This window comes from Chrysemys picta, chromosome 11 (genome assembly GCF_011386835.1).
Source record: "Chrysemys picta bellii isolate R12L10 chromosome 11, ASM1138683v2, whole genome shotgun sequence".
Classification (NCBI taxonomy): domain Eukaryota; kingdom Metazoa; phylum Chordata; order Testudines; family Emydidae; genus Chrysemys; species Chrysemys picta.
The window spans coordinates 40012672-40039576 of record NC_088801.1 but is presented as its reverse complement, the minus strand read 5'-3'; the positions used below and the strand labels follow the sequence as shown (position 1 = coordinate 40039576).

General features: G+C 44.4%; 2 protein-coding genes across 20 annotated transcripts in view; one reads left to right on the top strand and one right to left on the bottom strand.

Moving 5' to 3' along the window:
* The window catches only part of LOC101939908 (neurabin-1-like), an 81343-nt gene that overhangs the window by 20637 nt on the left and 33801 nt on the right, over positions 1-26905 (top strand). For all 19 annotated transcript variants that reach the window (XR_010591301.1, XR_010591302.1, XR_010591300.1 and 16 more), the window contains 5 exons: positions 10004-10233; positions 16643-16739; positions 16818-17001; positions 21223-21374; positions 23720-24053. Coding sequence is in view for 16 of the 19 variants with exons in the window: in XM_065560757.1 (XP_065416829.1) it covers positions 10004-10233; positions 16643-16739; positions 16818-17001; positions 21223-21374; positions 23720-24053 (997 nt within the window). In the remaining 3 variants the exon portion in view is untranslated. The remainder of the gene's footprint in view (positions 1-10003; positions 10234-16642; positions 16740-16817; positions 17002-21222; positions 21375-23719; positions 24054-26905) is intronic.
* On the bottom strand, positions 1490-3940 carry LOC135974123 (myb/SANT-like DNA-binding domain-containing protein 2). The gene is made up of 2 exons (XM_065560785.1): positions 3239-3940; positions 1490-2110 (listed from the first exon to the last, which is right to left on the bottom strand). Exons 1-2 carry the CDS (start codon positions 3786-3788, stop codon positions 1596-1598), a joined length of 1065 nt encoding a protein of 354 aa, XP_065416857.1. The 5' UTR covers positions 3789-3940; the 3' UTR covers positions 1490-1595.

The window sequence follows — 26905 nt, the reverse complement described above, 5'->3', positions numbered from 1 at the left end:
AACGGACGGCAGACAACCATTTTCGCGCCTTTTTTCCTGGGTGGGTGAACACTGCAGACTCCATACCACGGCAAGCATGGAGCCCGCTGAGGTCAAGACAGCACTCATGAATATTGTAAACACCTCGCGCGTTCTCGTGGAGTTTATGCTGAGCCAGGACCAGAAAAACGAGGAGAGGAGGCAGCGGCAGCGCAGCGACAAGCATGATGAGGACATGGACACGGACACGGATACAGAATTCAGTGAAACCACAGGCCCCGGTGCTTTGGAGATCATGTTGTTAATGGGGCAGATTCTAAACATGGAACGCCGATTCTGGGCAAGGGAAACAAGCACAGACTGGTGGGACCGCATAGTGTTGCAGGTCTGGGACGATTCCCAGTGGCTGCGGAACTTTCGCATGCGTAAGGGCACTTTCATGGAACTTTGTGACTTGCTGTCCCCTGCCTTGAAACGCCAGAATACCAAGATGAGAGCAGCCCTCACAGTTGAGAAGCGCGTGGCGATAGCCCTGTGGAAGCTTGCAACGCCAGACAGCTACCGGTCAGTCGGGAATCAATTTGGAGTGGGAAAATCTACTGTGGGGGCTGCTGTGATGCAAGTAGCCAAAGCAATCACTCAGGTGCTGCTACGAAAGTTTGTGACTCTGGGAAATGTGCAGGCCATAGTGGATGGCTTTGCTGCAATGGGATTCCCTAACTGTGGTGGGGCGATAGACGGAACCCATATCCCTATCTTGGCACCGGAGCACCAAGCCACCGAGTACATAAACCGCAAGGGGTACTTTTCAATGGTGCTGCAAGCACTTGTGGATCACAAGGGACGTTTCACCAACATCAATGCGGGCTGGGCGGGAAGGGTTCATGACGCTCGCGTCTTCAGGAACACAACTCTGTTTAAAGGGCTGCAGCAAGGGACTTACTTTCCGGACCAGAAAATAACCGTTGGGGATGTTGAAATGCCCATAGTTATTCTTGGGGACCCAGCCTACCCCTTAATGCCATGGCTCATGAAGCCATACACAGGCAGCCTGGACAGGAGTCAGGAGCTGTTTAACTACAGGCTAAGCAAGTGCAGAATGGTGGTAGAATGTGCATTTGGCCGTTTAAAAGGCCGCTGGAGATCATTATTGACTCGCTCTGACCTCAGCCAAAGAAATCTCCCCATTGTTATTTCTGCTTGCTGTGTGCTCCACAATCTCTGTGAAAGTAAGGGGGAGACCTTTATGGCAGGGTGGGAGGCTGAGGCAAATCGCCTGGCTGCTGATTACGCGCAGCCAGACACCAGGGCGATTAGAAGAGCACACCATGAAGCGGTGTGCATCAGAGAAGCTTTAAAAACCAGTTTCATGGCTGGCCAGGCTACAGTGTGAAATATCTGTTTGTTTCTCCTTCATGAAAACCCGCCCCCTTTATTGACTGATTTTCTGTAAGGAACCCACCCTCCCCCTTCCCCCAGCTTTCTTTCAAACCAAATAAAGTCACTATCATTTAAAAATCATTTATTCTTTATTAATAGATTAGAAAAAGAGGGAGGGAACCCGGGTGGTATTTGGGAGGAGGATTACTGGGAAGGAAAAAGCCACAAAGAAAAGGTTAAAAAAATGACAGCCTTTTGCTTGGGCTGTCTACTGGGGTGGAATGGGAAGGTGTACGGAGCCTCCCCCCCCGCGTTCTTACACGTCTGGGTGAGGAGGATACGGAACATGGGGAGGGGGGAGGGTGGAACAGGGGCTGAAGCGGCAGTCTGTTTTCCAGCAGCCGTTCCTGAACCTCCACCAGACGCTGGAGCAGCCCCAGCGTTGCTTCCTTCATCCTCTGGTCTTCCTGACGCCACCTCTCATCTCGAGCGTCTCTCCTCTCCTCACGTTGGTCTCTCCTCTCCTCACGTTGGTCCCTCATGTCCTCACGTTGGTCCCTCCTCTCCTCACGTTCACTGACTTCTTTCCTATACTTTGAAACTGTTTCCTTCCACTCATTCAGATGAGCTCTGTCACTCCTGCTGGATTGCATAATTTCAGAAAACATCTCTTCTCGCGTCTTTTTTTTACGACGCCTTATCTGTGATAACCTTCGGGATGGAGGAGGGAGGCTTGAGGAATTTGCAGCTGCTGTAGGGAGGGGAAAAAAGAGAGAATTGTTTTAAAAGCTACATTTTGCAGAACAATGCTTATACTCTTTCACGGTGACCAACACTGTTCACATTACATAGCACATGTGATTTCTGTGCAAGGTCGCATTTTGCCTCTTAATGCTGAGTGCCTGTGGCTTTGCTGCTAGAGATCACAGGTCTGGGCAACAGAATTCTGCTTGCATGCGGCCATGGTAAGCCATTCTCTTACAGCTTCTGCGCCCTACTTTCCCACATACCAAGCATAGCTTGTAGAGTGCTGCAGAAGCCTGGCCAATCTCAGCCAGTTGGGGGGGGGGGGGGGGGGGGGAGTGTGGTGGGGCTTGTCTGGGCAAGTAGAGTGCTGCGGTTTTTCTGTTAACATTCAGCAGCACCAGAAAACAAACTAACCACGGTACCCCTCCCCCCCACCGCGTGGCTGGTATCAGGGAAGATCCCTACAGGCACCAAACTAATCCCCCACCCACCGCCGCCCCCCCCCCCTCGCCATGAATTCTCTGGGATGATCACAGTACCCCTCCCCCCACCGCGTGGCTGGTAACAGGGAAGATCCCTGCTAGCCAAACGCGAAAAACTCAGGGCCAATTTCCCATCTGCGCTTGGCTAACTGCAGGGAAGGATTTATTTTCCGCCACAGGCAAACAGCCCAGTAGGAACGGCCACCTCTGTCCCCTTAATTAAGTTCCCGTATTTCAACCAGGTTACCAGGAGTGATATCACTCTCCTGAGGATTACACAAGAAGATAAAGAACGGATGTTGCTTGAATGCCAGCAAACACCGGGACCATACGCTGCCAGGCTTTGTCAGGCAATGATACCAGATTACTTGCTGCAAGCATGGCGTGGTCAAGTGTCCTACCATGGAGGAGGGAATAAAGATGCACTGCCCAGAAACCTTCTGGCAAGGCTTTCGGAGTACCTCCAGGAGAGCTTCATTGAGATGTCCCTGGAGGATTTCCGCTCCATCCCCAGACACGTTAACAGACTTTTCCAATAGCTACAGACTTTTCCAGTAGCTGAACTGACCGCGAATGCAAAGTCAGGCAAAGTAATCATTAAAAACCGTTTGCTTTTAAAACAAGTTTTATATTTTAAAAGGTAAACTCACCTGAGGTGCCTTCCATGGGGTCAGAGTCTTGGGTACTGGCTTGGGAGGCTTGGGAGGCTTGGGAGGGTACTTCAGTCAGGGTGATAAAAAGATCCTGGCTGTTGGGGAGAATGGAGTGCTGTGTGCTCTCTGCAAGCTCATCCTCCTCCTCCTCCTCCTCCTCTACCCCATCGGCAGAATCCTCAGGCGTCGAGACTATCCCCGACCCAGAATCCACGAACACAGGTGGGTTAGTGGTGGCAGCCCCCCCTAGAATTGCATGCAGCTCGGCGTAGTAGCGGCATGTCCGCGGCTCTGACCCGGAGCGACCGTTTGCCTCCTTTGTTTTCTGATAGGCTTGTCTGAGTTCCTTGACTTTCACGCGGCACTGATCTGAGTCCCTATTGTGGCCTCTCTCCATCATGCCCTTGGAGATTTTTTCAAAAATTTTTGCATTTCGTCTTTTAGAACGAAGTTCTGCAAGCACTGAATCCTCTCCCCATACAGCGATCAGATCCAGTACCTCCCTCACGGTCCATGCTGGTGCTCTTTTTCGATTATCAGCCTGCATGGTTACCTGTGCTGATGAGGTATCTGTGGTCACCTGTGCTCTCCACGCTGTGCAAACAGGAAATGGAATTCAAATGTTCGCGGGGCTTTTCCTGTCTACCTGGCCAGTGCATCCGAGTTTAGATTGCTGTCCAGAGCGGTCACAATGATGCACTGTGGGATAGCTCCCGGAGGCCAATACCATCGAATTGCGGCCACACTAACCCTAATTCGAATTGTTAAAATCGATTTTGGCACTACTCCGCTCGTTGGGGTGGAGTACAGAAATCGATTTAAAGGGCCCTTTACATCGAATTAACTAGCGTCGTTGTGTGGACGGTTACAGGGTTAATTCGAATTAAAGCTGATAAATCCGAATTAAAGTCGTAGTGTAGACCAGGCCTACGATATGGCAAACTCCTGCCTCCATCCCACCCACAGCGAGAGGGGTGGAAAGAAAGTACTTTGTCCCCTCCAAAGACTACGAGTACTTGTATACCCATCCCCAGCCGTGTTCACTGGTGGTGTCATCAGTGAATGCGAGGGAGCGCCACGGTCAACAGGCCGCAGCGCCCAAATCGAAGGAGGCTAAGCGCCTCGATTTGTTTGGCCGTAAAGTTTATTCAGCCGGAGGGCTGCAACTTAGAGCGGCTAACCAGCAGGCGCTCCTGAGCCGCTACAACTTTAACTCCTGGAACTCTATGGGGAAGTTCAAGGAGTTGGTTCCCCAAGAGTCCAGGGAGGAGTTTGGGGCCTTGGTAGAGGAGGGTAAGAAGGTGGCTCGGACCTCCTTACAGGCCTCCTTGGACATAGCGGACTCGGCTGCGAGAACCCTGGCTTCGGGCATCGCTATGCGAAGAACCTCCTGGCTCCAAGTTTCGGGTTTGCCCCCTGAATTGCAACAAACCCTGCAGGATTTGCCCTTTGAAGGACAGGGGTTGTTCTCAGAGAAGACGGACTCTCGCCTGCAGAGCCTCAAGGACTCCAGGACAATCATGCGCTCCCTGGGGATGCATGTTGCGGGTCCTCAGCGCAGGCCATTTAGGCCTCAGCCTCAGCGCTTCTACCCCCCTCCGCCTCGTCAGAGACAGGACTCGGCCCGGAGGCGAGGGCGAGGTGGTAGACGAAGGTGGACCAGCCCTCAACCCGGTCAGAACCAAGGGCCACCAAGGCCACCCGCAGGCCCCAGGCAGAACTTTTGAAGGTGCGGTCGAGGACGGCGCCCCAGTCATCCCCCAGGATCCAGCCCCCTCCTTTCGGGATCGCCTCTCCCACTTCCACCGTGTTTGGTCCCTTATAACTTCGGACCGTTGGGTCCTTCGCACGGTGGAGAGGGGATACGCTATCCAGTTTTCTTCAATCCCCCCCTCCCACCCCTCTTCCCCGTCCCTCTTCAGGGACCCTTCTCACGAGCAACTTCTTATACAGGAGGTTTCCACGCTCCTTGCTATGGGGGCCATAGAGGAGGTTCCAGTAGAGTTAAGGGGCAGGGGATTTTATTCCCGTTACTTCCTGATCCCCAAGTCCAAAGGAGGTCTGCGACCCATCTTGGACTTGCGCGGACTCAACAAATTCGTAGTAAAGTTGAAGTTCCGCATGGTCTCTCTGGGGGCCATTATCCCTTCCCTCGATCCTGGAGACTGGTTCGCCGCCCTCGACATGAAAGACGCATACTTTCACATCGCAATTTACCCGCCTCACAGACGCTTCCTGCGATTCGTAGTAAGCAAAGTGCACTATCAATTTGCAGTCCTTCCCTTCGGCCTATCCTCGGCCCCAAGAGTGTTCACGAAATGTATGGCTGTCGTGGCAGCGTACCTTCGTCGGCAAGGGATACAGGTGTTCCCGTACCTAGACGACTGGCTGGTACGCGGTCGCACCAAAGAGCAAGTTCGAGCTCACATCCACATAATAGTGCACACATTCAACGAGTTGGGCATCCTACTCAACAAGGACAAATCCACTCTAGAACCTACCCAGAGAATAGAATTCATCGGCGCAGTCCTAGACTCCAGACGTGCACAAGCCATCCTGCCAGACAACCGCTTTTGTACCATCACGGGCCTCATTCAAGGGCTCAAGGCCTTCCCAACTACCACGGTGAGGTCGTGCCTCACCCTGCTGGGTCACATGGCTTCCTGCACGTACGTAACCAGGCATGCCAGACTTCGGCTTCGCCCACTCCAAACCTGGGTGTCGTCGATATACCGCCCACATCGGGACAGCCTGAACATGGTGGTCACGGTCCCGAACTCGGTCCTGACCTCCCTCACCTGGTGGCTAGATCACAATGTGGTTTGCGAGGGGATGCCATTTCACGCCCCACAACCCTCTCTGCACCTGGTCACAGACGCTTCATCTCTGGGTTGGGGCGCCCATCTCAACGAACACCATACCCAGGGCCTGTGGACTGCACCCCAGATAGCTCTGCACATCAATGTTCGGGAACTGATGGCGGTGCGCCTGGCGTGCCAGGCATTTCTCAACCTCCTACGTGGCCGCTGTGTGTTAGTTCTCATCGACAACACCACGGCCATGTTTTACATCAACAAGCAAGGAGGAGCACGTTCGTCAATTCTATGCCAAGAGGCCATTCGCCTGTGGGACTTCTGCATCGCCCACTCAATCCATCTCACGGCATCGTTCCTCCCTGGAGTCCAGAACACTTTAGCGGACCGACTCAGCAGGTCCTTTCAGACGCACGAGTGGTCTATCCGTCCGGACATCATACATTCCGTTTTCCAGAAGTGGGGGTTTCCCCAGATAGACCTGTTTGCATCCCGAGACAACAGGAAGTGCCACGTGTTCTGCTCCCTGCAAGGTCGAGCTCCGGGCTCCCTCTCGGATGCGTTTCTCCTTCCCTGGAAAGACCACCTGTTTTATGCCTTTCCTCCGTTTCCTCTGGTCCACAAGGTACTGCTCAAATTGCGCAGAGACCAGGCACAGGTAATTCTGGTCGCTCCAGCGTGGCCGAGACAACATTGGTACACCACACTGTTGGAACTCTCGGTTCAGACACCGATCCCGCTTCCATTATGTCCGGATCTCATCTCTCAGGACCACGGCCGGCTGCGTCACCCCGACCTGCAATCACTCCACCTCACGGCGTGGCTGCTCCATGGTTCACCCAGGCAGAGCAGCAATGCTCGCACTCTGTCCAACAGATTCTGCTGAGCAGTAGGAAGCCCTCAACACGGACCACGTACCTGGCCAAGTGGAAGCGGTTCTCCTGTTGGTGCGAGCAACGAGCCACGTCCCCGTTACAGGCACCTATTCCTCTCATTTTGGAATATCTCCTCTCCCTAAAACAGCAGGGGTTGGCGATATCTTCAATTAGAGTTCACCTGGCCGCTATATCGGCCTTTCACCCAGGGGAACTCGCGTCCTCGGTATTCTCTAACCCGATGGCCATTAGATTCCTCAAGGGCTTAGACCGGATGTACCCACAACAACGTCAGCCCGTTCCGACGTGGGACCTCAACCTGGTTCTCTCCAAGCTCACAGGTCCTCCATTCGAGCCACTGGCCACCTGTTCACTTTTGTACCTATCCTGGAAGACAGCCTTCCTCGTAGCCATCACCTCAGCAAGGCGCGTTTCTGAACTCAGGGCGCTTACATCTGAGCCCCCTTACACAGTTTTCCATAAGGATAAAGTGCAGCTCCGTCCACATCCTGCCTTTCTCCCTAAGGTGGTTTCTCCTTTTCATATCAACCAGGATATATTTCTCCCGGTCTTTCATCCTAAACCACATGCTACTCGCCAGGATCAACGTTTGCATTCTCTGGACGTACGCAGGGCCCTGGCTTTCTATATTGACCGCACAAGGCACTTTAGAAAGACGACGCAACTCTTCGTTGCAGTGGCCGACCGAATGAAAGGCTCACCGGTCTCCTCACAACGCCTATCCTCCTGGATTACGTCTTGCATCCGGACTTGCTATGACCTGGCAGGTGTCTCAGCACCGCACCTCACCGCTCACTCCACGAGGGCCCAAGCTTCCTCGACTGCTTTCCTGGCGCAAGTTCCGATCCAGGACATTTGTAGAGCTGCGGTTTGGTCATCAGTCCACACGTTTACAGCTCACTATGCACTAGTGCAGCAGTCCAGGGATGATGCTGCCTTCGGATCAGCGGTTTTGCACACAGCAATGTCTCACTCCGACCCCACCACCTAAGTTGGGCTTGGGAGTCACCTAATGGAATGAATATGAGCAAGCACTCGAAGAAGAAAAGACGGTTACTCACCGTTGTAACTGTTGTTCTTCGAGATGTGTTGCTCATATCCATTCCAAACCCGCCCCCCTTCCCCACTGTCGGAGTAGCCGGCAAGAAGGAACTGAGGGGGCGCCGGGTCGGCTGGGGTATATATTCAGCGCCATGAAGGCGCCACTTTAGGGGGCTCCACAGCCGACCCGCCGGTGTTGCTAGGGTAGAAAATTTTCCGACGATCGTGCACGCGGCGCGCGCACACCCTAATGGAATGGATATGAGCAACACATCTCGAAGAACAACAGTTACAACGGTTAGTAACAGTCTTTTTTGTCTCCTCTTCCATGTTGTTGGGAGAGGTGGGGACAGAGAGCTGTGAGCAGCCATTTTCTTATGTGTAGAAACATTGGTCTTAGGGTGTGGAGAAAGTACAGCAGCGTGTCTCTACCTCATTCTTCTCAGTGAGCCAGGTTACAACCAGGTGAATTTTGGCCATTTACTGCTGTCTCCAGAAGGGCATTCATCAGCCAGTTAGTGGTGAGAAGGGCATTCATCAGCATCCTGTGCACGTGACAATGGTGTATGCTGCATGTCTTTCAGCCTCAGCACAGAAGCTAGACAACTGGGCCATGGCCATGTGTGCAAATACACTACTAAGCACACAGATATTTGGAGCTATAGAACATTTCTTTATTAACTTGTTAAATTTACATTCCAACGTGACAGAAGGGAAATCAAGAGGATAATTATTTTTAAACCAAAAATACAATACTTCTCAATCAAACATGAGATGGAACACTAAAATGCTGCTACTACTAAAATTAAACAGGAAACTTTAATAAAAAGATAAATTTAGGTCTCAGTCCTGCAGTTTGCCTCATGTTGTTAGGCTTTGAGAAAGTGTAGGGATTCCACACATGATGACCTATTTGCAGGATCGGGGCCTTAGTGACTTGCTAGGGAATCTGACAATGAGAAGGAAAATACTGAGGCAGGGGAAGGGGAAAACATATTGAGCAGTAGTCTGTTGTGTGTCTGTACCTTCTGTAGATTGGGGTTCTCCACTTTTTTCTCTGAGGCCCTCCCCCAACATGCTATAAAACCTCTACGTCCCAGCTTTGTCACAACTGGTTTTTTTGCATATATGGCAGATTAAAAATTAGGGCTGGCATTAGGGGGTAGCAAGCAGGGCAATTGCCTGTGGCCTCAAGAGGTTGGGCTTTGGCTTTCTGCCATGAGCCCCAGCGAGGCTAACACAGGCCCGGCTCTCTGGCTTATTTTGGCTGACCTTCTGAAACCTGCTCGTGGACCCCGGACTCCAGGTTGAGAACTGCTGCTTTAGATAAAAGTACTATATTCTGTTGACATTCTAGGGCTAGAGGTTGGTTCAGTACCTTTTTCCTTGCATGTTTGCTAGCAACTTTCCAGAATGACTTCCTTTCCTTGCTTTCCTTTTGGGAATTAAACAGTACAGAAAACTCCCATTGGCTTCAAAGTGGAAATGTGGTGTCATCAGGTGCATGGTCTAAGATCAGAATTGAAAAGCAAGTAGTAATTTACAAGTTGGCTTATTTTGCTGTTTTAGGTAGACCTTCCTCAGAAAAGTTAACAGAAAATTAGATATCCAGCAAGGTTAATATAAGGTGAAAACCAGGGTTCTTTTTATTTTGGTATCTGTTTGGCAAGAAGGTACACTAATAAGGAAATAGGCTGGACCAGCTGCCTTGAGTGTTTCTTCCACTTCTGTACCATGTGTGAGATTCTTGACTTTTATTTCTAAAACTCACACAACATGGAAAGTGATGGATGTATTGAAGTGATATCTATATAAAGAGACTTAAAACATTTTAGGTACTACTGGATGAAAGGTTGTATACCTATTCAAGGTGGTCTTTTAATACTGCTGAGATTTGGTTAGTAAGTTAGTCGTTATTATCTACTTACGCTTGTTTAAGCAGCTGTTTTGATTTTTAACTTTTATCTTAAGATCTAGTTCTTAAGGATTGTTCTGAATGTTTTCCTTTCAAGTTAAAAACTACTGAAGCTGAAAAAGTTGAATGGGAGTCAAGTAAATCCCAGCTTCAGCAAACTTTAGAAGAGAGCAAAGAGAAAATTAAGAAGTTGGAGACCTATTGGTTAGAGGCACAAAGTTTATGCAAGACTGTAAATGAACATCTTAAAGAAACCCAGGAACAGTATGATGCCCTGGAGAAGAAATACAACAAGGCCAAGAAATTACTTAAAGATTATCAACAGAAGTAAGTACACTAAAGTGAAATAATTTCATGAAAAGATTTAAAAAAACTGGTCTTTTTCTTGGTTCCATCTGCCCGACATAGGCAGAGCTAGTAGCAACACCTCTAGTTAAGGTTGCTTAGTACTCTCCATTATAAGATCCTGTTTCCAGTTGCTTATAATTCTTCCAAACTTTAACCATTCAGGCTGAATTTTTCCATGCCACTAGTCTGCCAAAGGCTGACTTTTTGCGGGGGAAGTTTCAGCAAAACGGTTCAGCTGTTTCTGTGAATGCAGGTAGGAAAAAATATATTTTCAAAACAATGTTAAAAATTCTAACAGCGGTTTAGTTGTGTGACATACCATGGTACAATCCAGACTGAATAGCTGTGTCACCTCTGCCCTCTAACCTGGGATGCCCTTTAAAATGCGTTGTTGTAGCCTCCAGCCTGGATTGCTCATAAACAGCCTCCAGCATGCAAGTCACTTTCAGCTATGTCTGTGTGTGTGCTGCAGCCACACTTTGGCTCTTACCAGCTTTTATCAGCCTTGGTTACCTCACCACCCTGCAGGGTGACCCCAACACACCCCCATTCTTATTTCTCCCCCCCACCCCCCGATATGCATGTCCTGTACTGCCCAGCCCTCTCCTGAACAATGCAAGTTTATATAAAGTCTGTTATTTCTCTAATAGAAATAATATGCACAGAACTTGCCACCACAAATGGAGTTTCCTGGATACTTCAGTTTAAACACTGGATTAGATAAAACAGGTTTTATTAACTAAAAAGAGAGATTTTAAGTTAGTACAAGTAATGGGGCTAAAAGGTCAGAAATGGTTACAAGAAAAATAAAGATAACATACAAATGGTGCCTATCTTAAACTGTGTTAAATTCAAAGCAAAGTTTTCTCACTACATGCTCTCAACACTCTTCAGACAAAACTTCTTAGGTCAGGACCCCTTCTCCCAGAATCCAATGAATGCTTCAACCCTAACCCTATGCGCACTGAGTATGTTGCAGCCAAGGGCTGCAGTGTCTGAGCAAGACTTTCCTTCAGTTGTTACCCCTGGTTGCTGTGAATGCCAGGGGCAGCGAGGGAGAGAGGGGGGGTGTCTTGGGGTGTTGGCCCTTCCTTTTTATAGTTTCAGTACCCCTTTTGAAAAACATTTCCAGCTGGGTATCAGGAGACAAAAAAGTCTATGGAGAAGGATGTTCCCTGCTCTTTTTTTTTCCTCATCCGTTTGAGCTTTCTTTCTCTCCCCTTCCTGCTTGATGACTCTGTTTACTGCTTAAATGCAAATTAAGCAGAGCGCACATTCATTTATTTAGGATGGACCTGTTTTGCCAACTTCTGTTTGGGTAGGGCTGTGCCTGTGGAACATGTGTTGTTAATATACAAGGAAATCTTAACTTCACATACAACGTTGCCCCACACATTTTATTAGGATACCATTGTCCAGCAAATTATGAATTTTCAAATAATACCTTACCAGGCATACTTGTACAAAGATTATTACAATAGTGTGTAGGGTGTGGACATGGGTACATTCACAAGAGAAAGTGTAGACCCTCCATGTTTGGAAGACAGACTTGAAATTAGCATGTAAGTTTTCTTGTGTTCAGAGAGGTGCCTCTTGTTATCCTGTGAAAATCCATCCAAATTTGGTCAATTTAAAAGTTTTTGATAATTGCTGTTCACATATACTCTATAGAGATTTGTTTATAAGATGGAAGCAAAATTTTCTAAATGTTCTATGCGCACTGAGTATGTTGCAGCCAAGGACTGCAGTGTCTGAGCAAGACTTTCCTTCAGTTGTTACCCCGGGTTGCTGTGATATCAGGCATTGGATCTGAAAGTAGGGAGGTTGTCTGTCTTTCTTGTTCTTGCAGTGTTCTCCCTGTTGGTATCCCAGCAGCGTAGAGGAGAAAAGAGCAACAGCCTGACTCAAATGCAGAAGGGAAATAAGCAGGAGGGGGGGGGGGGAAAGAATCATATCATGAGTGGGGGATGGGTCTGGCTGTATACTAGCAGTGGGGCACAGAGACAAGCTGAGGAGATAAGAATTGGGGACACCGGAGCAGTGTCAGAAGGGGACGTACTGCCGGGGACAGGGCTGATGGGTCCGTAACCAATAGACATAGTCTTTGTCTAAGACATAATCTTATAGAACCCAGGATTCCTAAGTCTCGGCATTCATGTGCTGTCTAGCAAATAGTTGTGAGACTTGCAGGCAAAGTGTGTCTCATCCTCCACTAATGACTGGTCCACATGGATAATAACTTACTACTGCTACCAAATACTATGTTACTTCAAGTGGTAGAAGGCTATTGTGTGGCTCTAAAAGTTTCAACCTGTGCTAGTATTATTGTAGCACATGGGAGCAAGAGTCATGAATCAGGACTCCATTGTGCTAGGGGGTATATACACAAACCAAAAAGACAGTCCCTGCCCCCAAATTGCTTATAATGACCCATATGGGGATAAATATAATTCCACAGGATTGAATTTATTTTTTCAGTTTGCTTGTTTAAAACTTAAGAAATGGGATGCAAAATCCTAAATTAAATGAATGTTAAGTTTATAAAGTCAAATACTCAAAACTTAGGAAATACCAGAGTTAAGGCTGTCTGTGCAACTTTTAATTCAGCCCTTTGTGCATATGCATTATGATAGTGTTTAATTGCATGATCCATACGGTTTCCCTCAGTACTCCTGCCTCATTCATAGAATTGATGGGGGCACACGGATTGAATTGGGGTTCTGTATTGACAGAGGTTGTTTATAGGACCTCTGCCTCATTTGTTGCAAAAATTGGAAGATGTGTAGTGAAAGAGGCAGAGGACTTCAGGAAGAGAAAGGATGGTCTCATGGTTAAGGCAACTGAATACCACCTGAAGAGCAGATTATCTCTGTCTCTGTTACAGTTTCCTATATGATGCTGGGCAAGTCACCTATACTAGAATGTTCAATAGCCGGCCACTAACTATGCTCTTTGTTTTCTGGGTGCTTATCTTGAGACACTTGGGACTTGGTTTGTAGAAGTGCTGAGCACTCTCAACAACAAATGTACTCAATGGGAGCTGTGTTTTGAACATATGGAGGGCTATGAAATGCTGAATACTCTAGGACCTGATTTTTCAGATATCACAAACTGAGCATCCAGAATTATAGTACATACTTCTGACCATTTTTGCCCTTAACCTGTGCCTCAGTCCTCCATCTCTTAAATGTCGATAATAATTCCACCTTACCTCTCAAAATGTGAAAATTAAATTGTGAAGCGTTCAGGTAATATGGTGATAATTACCATAAAAATCCAACCCACCTTGTTCTCTGATGGCCCCTGGGACCACTGCTCCATCCATACCCCACAATCCCCTGTTCCCTGACTGCCCCCAGGACTCCTGCCCCTGACTGCCCCCCACCGCCCCATCCAACCTCTCCCTCCTTCCAGACTGCCCCCCCGCGACCCCTGCCCCCATTCATCCTCCCTGTTCCCTGCCCTCTGACCGCCCCGTCCACCACCCCAAACTCCCCTGTCCTCTATCCAACCCCGCCTGCCCCCTTACCGTGCTGCCTGGAGCACCGGTGGCTGGTGACACTACAGCCATGCTACGCAGCACAGAGCACCGGGTCAGGCCGGGCTGTGCAGCGGCGCTGCCCCAAGAGCTCTCAGCCTGCTGCCCAGAGCATTGCGGAGGAGGGGGAACAGCAGGGGAGGGGTCGGGGGCTAGCCTCCCGGGGCAGGAGCTCAGGGGCCGGGCAGGAGCCGCGTGCCGCAGTTTGCCCACCTCTGGTCCAGAGGCTTGAGCAGGAAAGAGGCAAAATGGAGATGCTTCCAGGACTTTTTATAGCTTCTGCCATGTCGAGAGAAATCCATTGTTTCAAACAAAGCCGTCGTCAGTGCTAGTGGAAAATTATAGGTACAAGATGGAGTTTGGAGTCACGTGAGCAAGTCACATGTCCATGGATGACTTCACTTAGTCCTGGCAGGAAATTCCATTAACAGTGGATAGGTGTCTTCCACTGTAAGTTAGTGTTCTTTAATGAGTCACTTAATTTGAATAGTCCCTTCAAGATGTGCAGGCTAAATACCTTGTGGGCATTACCCCAGGGGCAAACATTTGAAATACAGGTATAGAGCGAATACTCATAAATTCAAATACAAAAATGATACATGCATACAAATAGCATAATCATATTCAGCAAATCATAATCTTTCCATAGACCTCTTACGTACCACATTTTGTATAAGATTTGTTGCAAATATATAATAGTGGTTGCAACAATGATCTATATGGTCGTATTTTAATCAGATACCATCACAGTTGCATTAATACTTTTCCTGGTTTTTCCCATAGTTTCTTTCTAGCTGTGATGTTTCTGAAAGAGAAACTTTGTTGCATGATGCTGAACACAATGGGGCCATAATCCCTGTTTGATGTCCCTAGGTGCTAAATAAATTAATTAATGGGGCACTAATCAATTAAGTATTAATTACTTAACTTTCTTCTTCGAATAGTGTCCTTGTGGGTGCTCCACTGTAGGTATATCTGCGTCCCTGCGCTGCTAATCAGAGAACTTTGGTAGCCGTGTCAGTTCAGCCTCTGCCACGAGACTAACCAGTGTGTGTGAGCAAACCCTTTTCAGTTTCTTCTCAACCACCCCGGTTAGAGACTGCGCTTTAGCTGTCTGTTCACGGATTGTTAACTTTTTTTAGAATCCCTAATCTTTAGCTTCCTTCTGAAACCTCTTTTCTTCCTTTAGTTTCTTTACATTTTTATTTGGCCATTGTCTAGAAAAAGAAAAGACTTTGTTCTTTCATCAAGCCCCAGTTTGGGGGGCTCTGTGGGCTTCAAGAAGTGTCTCAGTTGCAAGGAATTTATCCCAGTGACTGACGGGCACTCTCAGTGCATCTGCTACCTAGGAGAGAAACATCCCACAAAAGTGTGGTTTGTGTCAGCAACTGAAGCCCAGATCCAGAAAGGACCGAGAACCGAGGCTCAAACTCCTACCCACGGAGTCTGCCCTTCAACCACCCAAGCCATGGCAGGAGACCTCGCCACAACCCTGTACTTCGAAGGGAGGAGATCCCAAGGAGCTACCCATGAGCCATTCATGTAAGGCCTCTAAGAAAAGGTCCATGAGTCCCCATAGCGAGTCCTGATTGAGCTGGAGATCGTTTTTTGCTCTATCTGTGATTGGTATCTAAATATCAGCCATAGCTTCCTAAGAGGCTGTGAATAGTCTGCTCTTTTTCAGATATAGCAACGGTCATTAACTCCTTTCTTCTTTCCAAGGTAGACTACTGAAATGTGAGCTATCCCTGAAGTCAACTTGGAAGTGTCTGATAGTGCGAAACACACCTGTGGCATGTTTTGAGTAGTTGCTGTGAGCACACAATGCAGTTTCTGCACTTGCTGCTTCTCTGAGTGCAGTCTGTGATGTTTACCTCTACTATGCACATCTAGAATTACCACCTCTTACCCTGTGCCTTTTAACACAATTTAAGAGTCTCTTGAAAGGTCCCTCTCCTGTTCTTTGAAGCTTCCCTGCTCTGGAGCTCAAACATAACATGGATATGTCTTCTTACATTCTGGCTCTCGGCTCCACACTGCATTGTGTACACGGTTACCTGTCTGTCTGTCTGACCTGGACTATTATTTTCAGTCAGATTCTTTTAGTTGCTTGATTTTCTCCAGCACAGTGGTATTGCTGCATTTTATTTCACTGTAAGATGTTCCCTCTCCCCGGGACAATTTGCTTTTGTCCTTCTCGCTTTCTTTGGTAGGCAATTTCAGAATAATTTTTGTTATTGCATAAACCGCAGGCCATTACAGACTCACTCGGATGGGCTTAAAAAGGAAGTTGACAGGATATTGGCGCTTAACTGTGGAACTCTATCACAACCTATGGAATGCATATAGAATACTTTGGCAGCTGCACCATCTTATTTATGTAAAACTTAGGAAAAGGCAGAGCAGTTCCAATAGTTTGGGTTCTATATCCACATAACATCTTATACTCATACATATTTGTTTGAATTTTTACAGGTAAAAATAGCCAAATGGAATTTTCTAAAGAATCTTAAGAGTGAAAAAGTGCCACTGACCTTGTATAGCATTTTAAGATTCAGCCCAGAGTAAACTTTACAGTTATAACTCCTGTTTTTCCTGGTGTGTATGTGTATATGTATGTGTATATGTGTATATATATATATATATATTATGCACATACTTGAGGGGAGAGTGGGCTTACAAAAAATAATGAACACCGTTACTGGAAGTTGTGTGATGACCATTTGCAGTGTTTAAATAGTGATGTTGCAACAAGTATAATTAATTGGATAAATAACCAATTTTAATATGTTTCCTTATCACCTGAAACCCTTCTAATGTTGCAGTACAATTGTATCTTTCCCCCACTAGAGAAATAGAATTTATGAAAAAAGAAGAGGATCATACAAGGGTTCTTGAAGAGAGAGACAAGAAACATGCAGCGCAACTGCACATATTCCAAGAGGAGGTAGGCAATATAATATTTTTAATACAGTTTTCTCATTCTTGAGAAGTGGCATCTAACTTTGAATTTTAACATTTGCAGATTTCAGAGCTTCAGAACAAATTAAAAATATATGAGCGAATACCTTGTATGATTAGCAGTAGCATTTTGCTGGACACTGCCTCTCAAAGTCCAGAAAAACTAAATGAATGCTCAGAGATTAAAGAAGAAAATACAAAAGAAATAGACTCATCAGCAGTGGAAAAATTAGTTTCTTCAGATACTGGTAAGTTGAGCAGTAATAAAGAGATTAAAAAGGCTCTAAAGCATCAACTGTAACCAAATAAGTTAATAGTGGTGTGTGTGGTGGAAGATAGCTATGTTTGTGTGCTTAAAAAAGAGAAAGTTAAAAACCGTAGTACAGAAAATGTTTTGTACCTATACTGGATTTTGGGGATTGTGTGGGAGGTGATAGGCACAAAGTTGACTGTGGTCCTTTTTTAATGGAGCATTATACATACCTTGATGAAAAGAAGTGTGTAGATTGGACACTGTGATGTATTTGCTTAAGTACCCTGGAAAATTTTTTTTATTTTTAAACAAGCGTTGAGTTCTACTTTGAATGGCTCTTTGATGTTTTCTTAATGTACTAGAAAAGGACGATTTACATGATAGGCAATATTATATGATAGGGATCTTATCAGAATGCTGTACCAAACACAAAGGAAAAAGATAGGCATTTTTGGCAACACCTTTGCTACAACCTTAGGAAGTGTATTTGCTTACTTTAGTGTCTTGGGTCATTATTTGCCGGGAAACTGGCTTCTTGGATAGAGGTAACTTTATTTATCATGTGTCCTCATTGGAAATACAGTTTCCAGGTCATAAAATCACCAAGTCTGAATGGAATATTTTTTTTCCTTTCAATGTGAAGATTTTATGAGTTCAGTAAATAAACTTTACCCAATTGACTCAAATATTGAGATCTGACCGGCTGTCCAGAAACCCTTAAATTAATGGAAGCTTCTAATGCAGTGTTATCCCATTTCCTGAATGTCTGTTTGGTGATCAGAAGACTTATCCAATTTTCCTAAGAATCTTTCCAAAGGAGCATCTTTTTTTTATTTATAGCTTTGCACATCTTTATGGAAAGCATTGTTCCAAACACAGTCTGTGGACTTCAGGGAATCTACATCTGTTTGCTCGGTACTGAAGGATGGATGGACTTGTTTTGGTGCTGGATCTAAATGACTAAACAAATTCATGCCTAAAAGTTTTACAGGATGAAAATTTGTCAGCCATTTGAATATTTCATCTGTCTAACTCAAAGTATGCTCATATGCATGTTCCAATGGAAAACATTGCCTGACCTTTTCCCCCCCCCCCCCTAGGTTCATGTATATTTACTAGAGTCTCCTATTTGTCCTTATTTTGTTAAGGTGATTTTGTACTCCACTACCCATATGTGATTGATTAACCATGTCTTATCTCCTTGGATACAAATAAATGCGCAAGAGAGAGAATGCTAACCCGGGAGAGAGACGGAATGTAACATTCTCCTCTAGTTTCTGCTTTGCTTTGTCTACCCCAGGCAATCCAGCACTTAGCAGTTCCCTTTAAATACCTGTGAAAAGATGTTTAAACTCCCATCAGGTTATTGGGATGACTTTGACTTTGGTCAGCTTTATTTATGAAGATGTGCAAATTTGGTCTTGATTGACTGGTTAGGGGTTTGTTAGGAACTGCAGTAGATTCTTTTCACGTTAGCTGCTAGGGCCAATTTAGACACTGGACAGTGTGGAACTGAACAAATACAAGGTATTAGAGAAAAAAAGTGGAAATAGAACTGGGGGGGGGGGAGAATGCTTCTTTTTAATACTCAACGGCATGAGTTCTAAAGCTTGGGATTGCAAACCGGTATCAAGAGGTCAAAACCATCCTACCCCTTCCATAGTACTAAATAGGGGAAGAGGATCCTGGAAAAGGTTGAGAACTTTTGCCCTAAGTTGATGATGATTCTTGGTCTAATAGGCCAGTGAATTGTTAGGGTAGACTGGTGAGACTTAAAGATAACATAAGACCATCCTGTAAAAAGTTGCTGTGGGACTGGGATTTGCAAGGTTTACCGTACCAGTTCTAGAAGTTTTGTGTAGTTCAGAGTGTTTATAGGAGGAGTAGAGGGGAGAGATTTGCAGTTAGCTGCTATCTGAGGCCTAAAAAAATCTGAAACAAATAATGGTTCTGTGTTCAACATAGGACAGGAAGGTATCTCCTGGTTTATTGAGTGCAGTCCCCTGCTGTTGTGGGCAACCCCATCGTATTATCTAGTTCACAAACTTAACAAACTCCATCTTAATGCTGCGTAGGTTGCTTCCTATTGCAAGGCTGTCCCAGAGCTTTATTCCTCTGATGTTTAGAAACATTCCTCTAATTTCCAGCCTAAATTTATTCATAGCCAGTTTTATACCCTTTTGTTTTTCTGCCAACATTATCCTTTAGCTATTTCTTCTCACTTACTGGTGTTTACCTTCCTGGTGTATTTATAGAGAGAATATCTCTTCTCAAATAGACTCTCCAGTCTCCTGATCATCACAGTAGTCCTTCTCTGCACCTGTTCCAGTTTGAATGCATCTTTCCTGAACATGGGTGACCAGAACAGTACAGAGTATTCTAGATGAGGATTACTAATAATGCCTTGTACTATGGCATTTAATACTTCCTTTCTCTACTAGCAGTTCCTCTTCTGATACATCCATATTTTATAGGATTTGAGTTGCCATCGCTATGATTCTTTAGAAATTCTACCCCATCATTTTTTCAGACACTCATATACACTGCCCTCAACTTACAGCCTTCAAAGTTCCTGGATGGTCTCTGAGGAGAAATGCAAGCCCTATTTAAAAAATAAAAAAAAAATGTGAGGTGTTGGCATGGACAGGTGAAATGTTCAACTTTTAACGTGTAACGGTATATCCGTGCATATGGCATCTGCAGCAGTTACCAGCTTTTGTCACATGTGTCCGATATACATGTGTCCTCTCATCTGTCAAGCAGGTAGCAACCAATCCAGAGCTAGAGTTTTTTTGTGCCTAGTCTCCCCCCATCCCCATCTGTGAAAGGCAAGCAGACTTCTGCCATTTATTCTCTTGCCTCTTTCTGGAACAACGGCAGTAGCCCAGTCTTTAGATGTGGTGGTTGTGTTTTCTTGAGACCCCGTACTTCAGAGCTCTGGTGAAGCAGAAGAAGTTTTAAGGCTTTTAAAAGAATCGGAGGGGGAGGGCAGAGATACCAAAAAAAAGCCTATTCTGTTCAACTCCTGCAGTGAGTCCTTACTGTTCAGTGTGTCCATCTTCTCCCCAAACCTCTTCTACAGTTCTGCTATAGTGAGCACAAGGAAGAAGAGGAAAATGATTGACTCTGAATAGGGTGCCCCTACCATACTCTAATAGCCTCTTTCAGTTTCGGGACTCTGAGAACAGAAGAAGAACCAGACATTAAAGAGGAGGACACCTGCTCAGAGAATCACAACAAGGATCATCCTGGAGATTGAGACATCCCAGGCTGCTCCTTGCTCATCAGCTTGTGAGATTTCACCTAACCCAAGCAATGGCCCTTAACTTTAGATTATTCATCTCTTCCTCCTTTGGGGCTCCCTTCCCATCTTCTCCAAAGAAGATTCTGAAACAGGACACTTAACCTCCTTCTTCACTGTTTCCAGGGACCTGTGTGCTGCCTCTCAATGGGAAAATCTTTCCCCCGCCCCCCCAACCCCGAGTGGACTTCCTGGAGAAGGGAGAACTGTGCCAAATTCTAATTTTCCTTTCCCTGATCTTTGTCCTACCCCTCCCTCTCATTCCTTGGAAAATCCTAATGGGGTTTCCCCCCAAGGAATAGGCTACTTAGTTTCCAGCCTCACTAAGACACTCAGAAGGTGTCTAGGAGAGCAAAAATCAAGCTTGGATGATGATGGACTACCAGTTTTTTGGTAAGAGGGTTTTACAGAACAGTTATTGCCAATGTATTACTCCATTCTTAAAACTGTTGAGATTGGTTCTTCTGAACTCAGATGCCCCTCCTTTCCTGCCCAGAAGCTGTCAGAATCTACAAATAAGATTCAGGTTTTCATGATCTCTTGCTTCCAGTCAGGTGTCAGGCTCAGGGAAGGTGGCTCTTTGGAAAACTTGGAGGAGCCTAACTTGTTTTTCTGCAGTTTTGGAAATTCTCAGCTCCGGTGTGGGAGTGGGGAGATGTCTGTTGGAGGAAAAGGGACTGAAAGAGCCTACTTTCAGATTGGCTGCCACATCTCTGACTGACAGATATAGGGACACAACGTTCATATAAAATGGTATTCTCATAATGGTAAACAATTAGCAGATGAGAGAAATTTTGTTTTTACTTTTGAAGATGTATACTGAAAGTAACAGAAAATACTTGACTTTTGCTAAGATTAATTTGTTTGAGAACTTTCCTGGCACAACTTTTTGTAAGTATTTTATGTTTGTTGCAGACTTTGATACTTTTATGGGGGATACTCCAAGATTAGATACTAGTGCCCATAAAGCAAAAGCTCAGCTTGCTCTGAAAGTAAAACGTCAGCCACCTTCTCGATCAAAGCTAAAAGAATCTCTTGGAACTGGACAGCAGAAATCCGTTCTACAGGTACCAATATCTATGTATAATATATATTCAGTACACTGTTTTCATTTATATTCACCATTTAAAATAACTATCCAAAATTAAGTTCTACTTTGTGACTTCTGACTAGAATCAGTAAATCCACTAAAGAATTATTTACCATTAAGCTAGAAATGTGTAAGCTGTTCACACAACTTTATGACGTTTCTTAAACTAAACTAGATCAAATCAGCTAAAACTGATGCTCATGCTAGGTTGGGTGAACAATTCCTTCAATGTTCACCCTCTATGCATAACTTTTTAAAAACAGCCTTTGTGAAAAACCAGCCAGGACAGGTTAGGCATTTTAGAACTCACTACTCAAAGAATTAAATTTAAGCATAAGAGAGAAATGAAATTATTAAATACATACACCATTCAAAAAACTAAAATAACAGCACTTTGAAAGAATAGAATTATAGAGAATATATGTGCATTGCAGGAAGTACCAAGAAAACAATAACAACAACACGTGTTGGGAGGTGAATGTGAAAAAGACTGTGTGTGAGTGTGCGTGCGTGTGTGCTGGCTGCTGGGGAAGTGTGAGAGACCGTGCGCTGTCTCCTTTAAGCAGAGAGGCACTCACCAGAAGGCTCGTTCAGACCACAGCAGCTCTGTCCTGCTCCTGAGCCCTGTCTCCCCTTCCCCGCTCTGCAGAGATGGTGTACATGGGTAGGGAGGAGAGGGACACCCTGATATCAGCACCTCCTTCTTCCCCCACTCTGCACAGCGAGCAGGAGGGTTGTGGGAGCAGCTGGCCGGGAGCTCCAAGGCAGAGGGCAGGAGCAACGCAGTTGCAGAGCAGCGGGAGTAGGGGCACCTGAACACATGTCGCCGGATGTGCATGTCTCTGCTAATCAAGTGTGCAGCACTTGGTTGACTCTTTGGCAGCTGCGCAGCTTAAAGGGAACATAGCCGGCTATATATTTTGCTGCCCATGTGTTTCAAGCCAGTTTTGCTTTCCTCTTCTGGAGAAGGAGTTCCTTTTGCCTGATTGTTTACCTCCATTCTGGCTCATAGTATATCCTTTTCTAAAATTATTTGCCTTTCTTTGTCAGTTCCTGTTTATATTGTGTGGGGTTTTTTTTTTTTTCCCCCTTTCAAAAAATAAAAATGTGATTTTGGGCATTGGTGCCATGTTTTCATGAAATGCTTGGTAGTAGTCTTTCTGCATGGGCTGGGAGTGCTTGTGTTCACTAACCCAGACAAACTCGCCCATCAAGGATACAACTCTGTATTGTGGCATATTCGTGTAGTCCTGGTAACTGATGACAACTCCTTTTCTGTGACCTTACATTTCTTATGTGGAAGGTCATTATCCTAGTGGCAGTGACTTAAGCTTGCAAAAGGTGAGCTTTAGGCCATAGTTACTGCTTTACCTTATACCAAGTTGTGCAAAGAGAAGGTGGTGTTAGAGACCCTTCCTGTTTTTTTTGTTTTTTTTCTGAAGAGAATGTTGGCATTCCACCGTACTGTCCTGTCAACATTCTTTGCATGCTGGCATGTATATTCTGGTGAAGCCCTTCTCCACACTGTGGATGTCAAAAAGACCAGATTTCAGAAAGGGGGCTTCTTGACTGGGAAAACCGAGAGGGGAAATAGAAAGGAAAGAGACTGGAGTTGTGAGTAGAACATTCTGGCTAAGTCTTGAAGGTCAGGTCAAAAAACGTGATCTTGATGCAGATGATGTGGGGAAGCCCCAGTTAAAGAATTTCAGGAGTGTGTGAAATGGCAGGAGTTGAATGATTTTAGTAGAATTATTTAGTTGGACCCGAGAGGAGCCTAGGAAGATGACACAATTCATGAAATCACCATTTTCAAGAGATAACGAAGGCATATCTGAGGGTTTTACTGGTTCAGATGAAGAGGAAATTTTGGCTTTTGGAGCTGTGGAAAGAGGAGAAAGTTGAAAATTCGCTCCAGATGATAACTGCAAATGATTAATAAAATCAGAATTTAGTTACTGATGACTGCTCTCTGTGTTCTGTGGTAGTATAATTATCTGTCTGTATGCAGGCCCCTTATCCCAGTATAATCTATGTCCTCCGATCATAAAAGCTTGAGGAATATGGAAAGTCTGTTTTTATTAAAATTAAATGTTGTATTACAATAAAGGTAGTTTATAAGGTCAATCTCCATGTGCATTGAGGAAAAATAAACTCCTACGTTTTAAACAGAAAACAGTCGACATAATTTCTTTGGCATATTAAGTTTTAAGATTGATTTTTGTAATACTTTATTTTTTTAAAGGCTTTTACTATAAATGTTATGACTGCACAATTGAATACTATATTTACCATAACCTCTTTTATTTTAAAATATATTTATAGGATGAGGATACAGAGGATGCTATCCCCAATAGAGAAATTGGTACAGCATGTCAAGTCAAGTCTTTAGAAGTAACAGAAAAGCTAACTTTATCCCAGTTGAACAATGCAGATCAAAGGATTGAAAAGTTTGAACCAGTGGAAAGCACAGAGAGTTTGTTAGAGTCAAGTCCTTCTGTTTCCACTCACTCTTCTCCAATACACAAACCAAACAATGAAAACAACACGAGTACTACTCACTCTCCTCCTAGCGATGATGTAACTCCCAGTTCTCCTCAAGCATATTCCAAGAATGTCAAGCACAGAGAATCAAAAGGGAAAGGAAGAGAGGCTAAAGGTAAGTCATAAAGGTTTTTTGAGGGTCTTTGGGTCAAAATGCTTTTTTTTTTTTTTTTTTTAATTAGTGTTGAACAGTAGCTATTGCATTCTCTGCCTAGAAAAGGAGAAGCTACTTATTCTAATGTAAAATTTATTCTTGGTGTAAAATTAATTGTATGCTATGAGACTAGTTAAAAATTTTAGCAATGTAGTATTACTGTCATATTCTGGATACCTAGTCCATACCGTAGCAAGGTTAGGAAAGCTTTGCGGATACAGACAAACACGGCTGCTACTCTGAAAAATGGAGATGATGTGGGTTATATTCTTTTGGAACAGGGTTTAGATATAGATGATTGAATAGTGGCAGCCTCTGTGCAGAGGGGGACATTACTTCTTAAAGTCCATATATGTTACATTGCTGTTTAAATGCCAGCATTCCAATTTCATACCTGGAGCAATGCTGGAGGTGAGTTTCCCTATCTTGATACATCTTGCAGCAACCAAGTGGCTAAAAGCGTCTTATTCAATGTCCCTTTGAAACAAACCATTCAAGACTCATTTTCAGCTAATTTTGCAGTGAATCCAAGATGACTAGTTTGCACAGGCACACATAGCTCAGTGAAGCAAACTATCATCCCAGCATCCAGGGGTTAAATATTAAACACTTCATTTGATGTTTTGATAAATAACTCTTCCCCTGTTCTTATAGAAAAATAGCTGACACAGTATTTTGTAATGAACAAGACTCTTGATAGAAAGAAAAATGTTAAATTTAATAGAATAAAGAGCTTAAAAATAGTACAGAAAAGAAAATGCTGATAACAGTAATTACACAAGTAATACTGCAGCCTCTAGCATTCAGAACCTGATGCTTGGTAACAAAAGACACAGGCTAGATTGCTCTGAAATTGCTAAATATAAGATGCTGAAAATTTAAGAAAATAAATTAAAATGGTACTCTGACTTCAGTTCATGTCAGGCTTTGGGTTCACAACATGAGCATGAAGTTAGATGACAAAATCTCAGTGTTAGACACCTAGGGTATGGCTCTGTTTACTGTTTGCTTGATACAACTCCTTTTTTATGGAGACTGGACTTTCTTATTCATCATATGAACAATATGTATCATGCTAATTTCTGTGTAATCTGCATCTAAAATGGAAAATGAAGATTTTGTTTAATACTTAAAACTATGAAAAATAGTGTTCTACAAATATTAATTGAACCCTCACAGCATTATTAGATTGATTATATCTCCATTTTTTTCAAAAGGAGAAACTGAGGCAGAATTTGTCTTGCCAAGGCCTGAGAGTCTATATCAGTCATGGATTTCTAGCACGAAGTCCTGTGTTCAGTCTCCTTAGACCATGTCTCTCCCTTTGAAATATTTTCAAGTAAATATCCAAACATTGGTTTGCATGAAGTTTATCACAGTATTTCAAGTTTTAAAATAACAGACTAGCCTAGCCAAAGTACCTTGATAGGCTTCTCATGCTAAAAGATCCAAAAGCACTTTAGAAATCATGTACATACAGCACTGCTGAAAAATAGCAAGCTCCCTGCTAGGGTGGGCATTTGCAGTCAGACAGCATGCTGTATATTAATGAAGTAGGGAAGGGGGAAGTTCATAGATTCCAAGGCCAGAAAGGACCACTGTGATAATCTAATGTGACCTCCTGTATCATACAGGCCACAGAAGTTCCCTGAAATAATTCCTATTTGAATTAGAGTACATATTTTAGAAAAACTTATCATCTGTACACGTACTACAAGTTTAGCTCATCATTTCTTTGGGCCATGACCTTAGACTTATTCATTTAGCTGATGTCAATTAACTCCTGCAAAGTTTCAGCAATGACCTGACCTTTTCCAAAGGTGAGCTGAATGTTCAAGCAAAATAGCAGGTTGTGAACATTCTGGCGAGTTACTGTATTAGGGCTTTCATATTTTAGGATGCAAAGAATGTGAGAAGGTTGATCAGATTATAATCATGCTGCTCACTAATAGTCATAATTCAAGAAAAGTATATGGTCTTTTTCTCATAGAGTAATTGAAAAAGGAACCAGATTAAATATTTTGTAAGGCAAATATTTCCTTCACCAGTTAACAAGCTGTGTTAAGGCAGATAATGATTGCACTCTATTGCAATGGACAATATCATTTTTAGATCCTCAGCCAACAGCAGCTGTTTTGTAATCTACTGATTCAGCATATCTCTGGAGTGCTAGCACTGAAGTGGTCTGTACACTTGACTGTACAAAAATTGTCTTGTCATAGCGTATACATAAGGTGCAAATGATTTTGTTTTCTTCTGCACTGAACCATAAGCAGGTATTGCCACAGAGTACGGAAATTTCCCTTGGTGACCCGAGGAAGTGTTTCAAGAGCTTGTCTTAAAACTGGTGGAGTTGTAGAGTTTAACGCCGTACATCAAAGATGATAGATTACTAATACTGCACGTTTATTCTCTGGACAAAATGACATTAAATGGTACTTCAGTGGGCTGGATTCTAACTATCTAATGAAATTTAATGCCTACCAATTATATTTAATGGTGGAGGAACAATCTTTTCTACCTCCTATCCCAGCCATACAGCTTGTATCAGTTGGTCTGTTTATTTTTTAAACAGTTGCACTGCTCTTTCACATTTTGGAAAATGTTACCTTTCTTTATAAAATTCTCTTGGAGGAATAAATGTCTGTTTTTAAACTTTTTTGTTGCAAAATAACCTGATTTAAAGTGCCATAAAGGAAACTAAGTCATGAGATGAGAAATAAAGTTCTGTCATTGACTGGAAATTGTTGAAGTGAAAGGATAGAAAATAAGAGGTAGGAATAAATATACAGTGTTCAACACGGAATTAGATT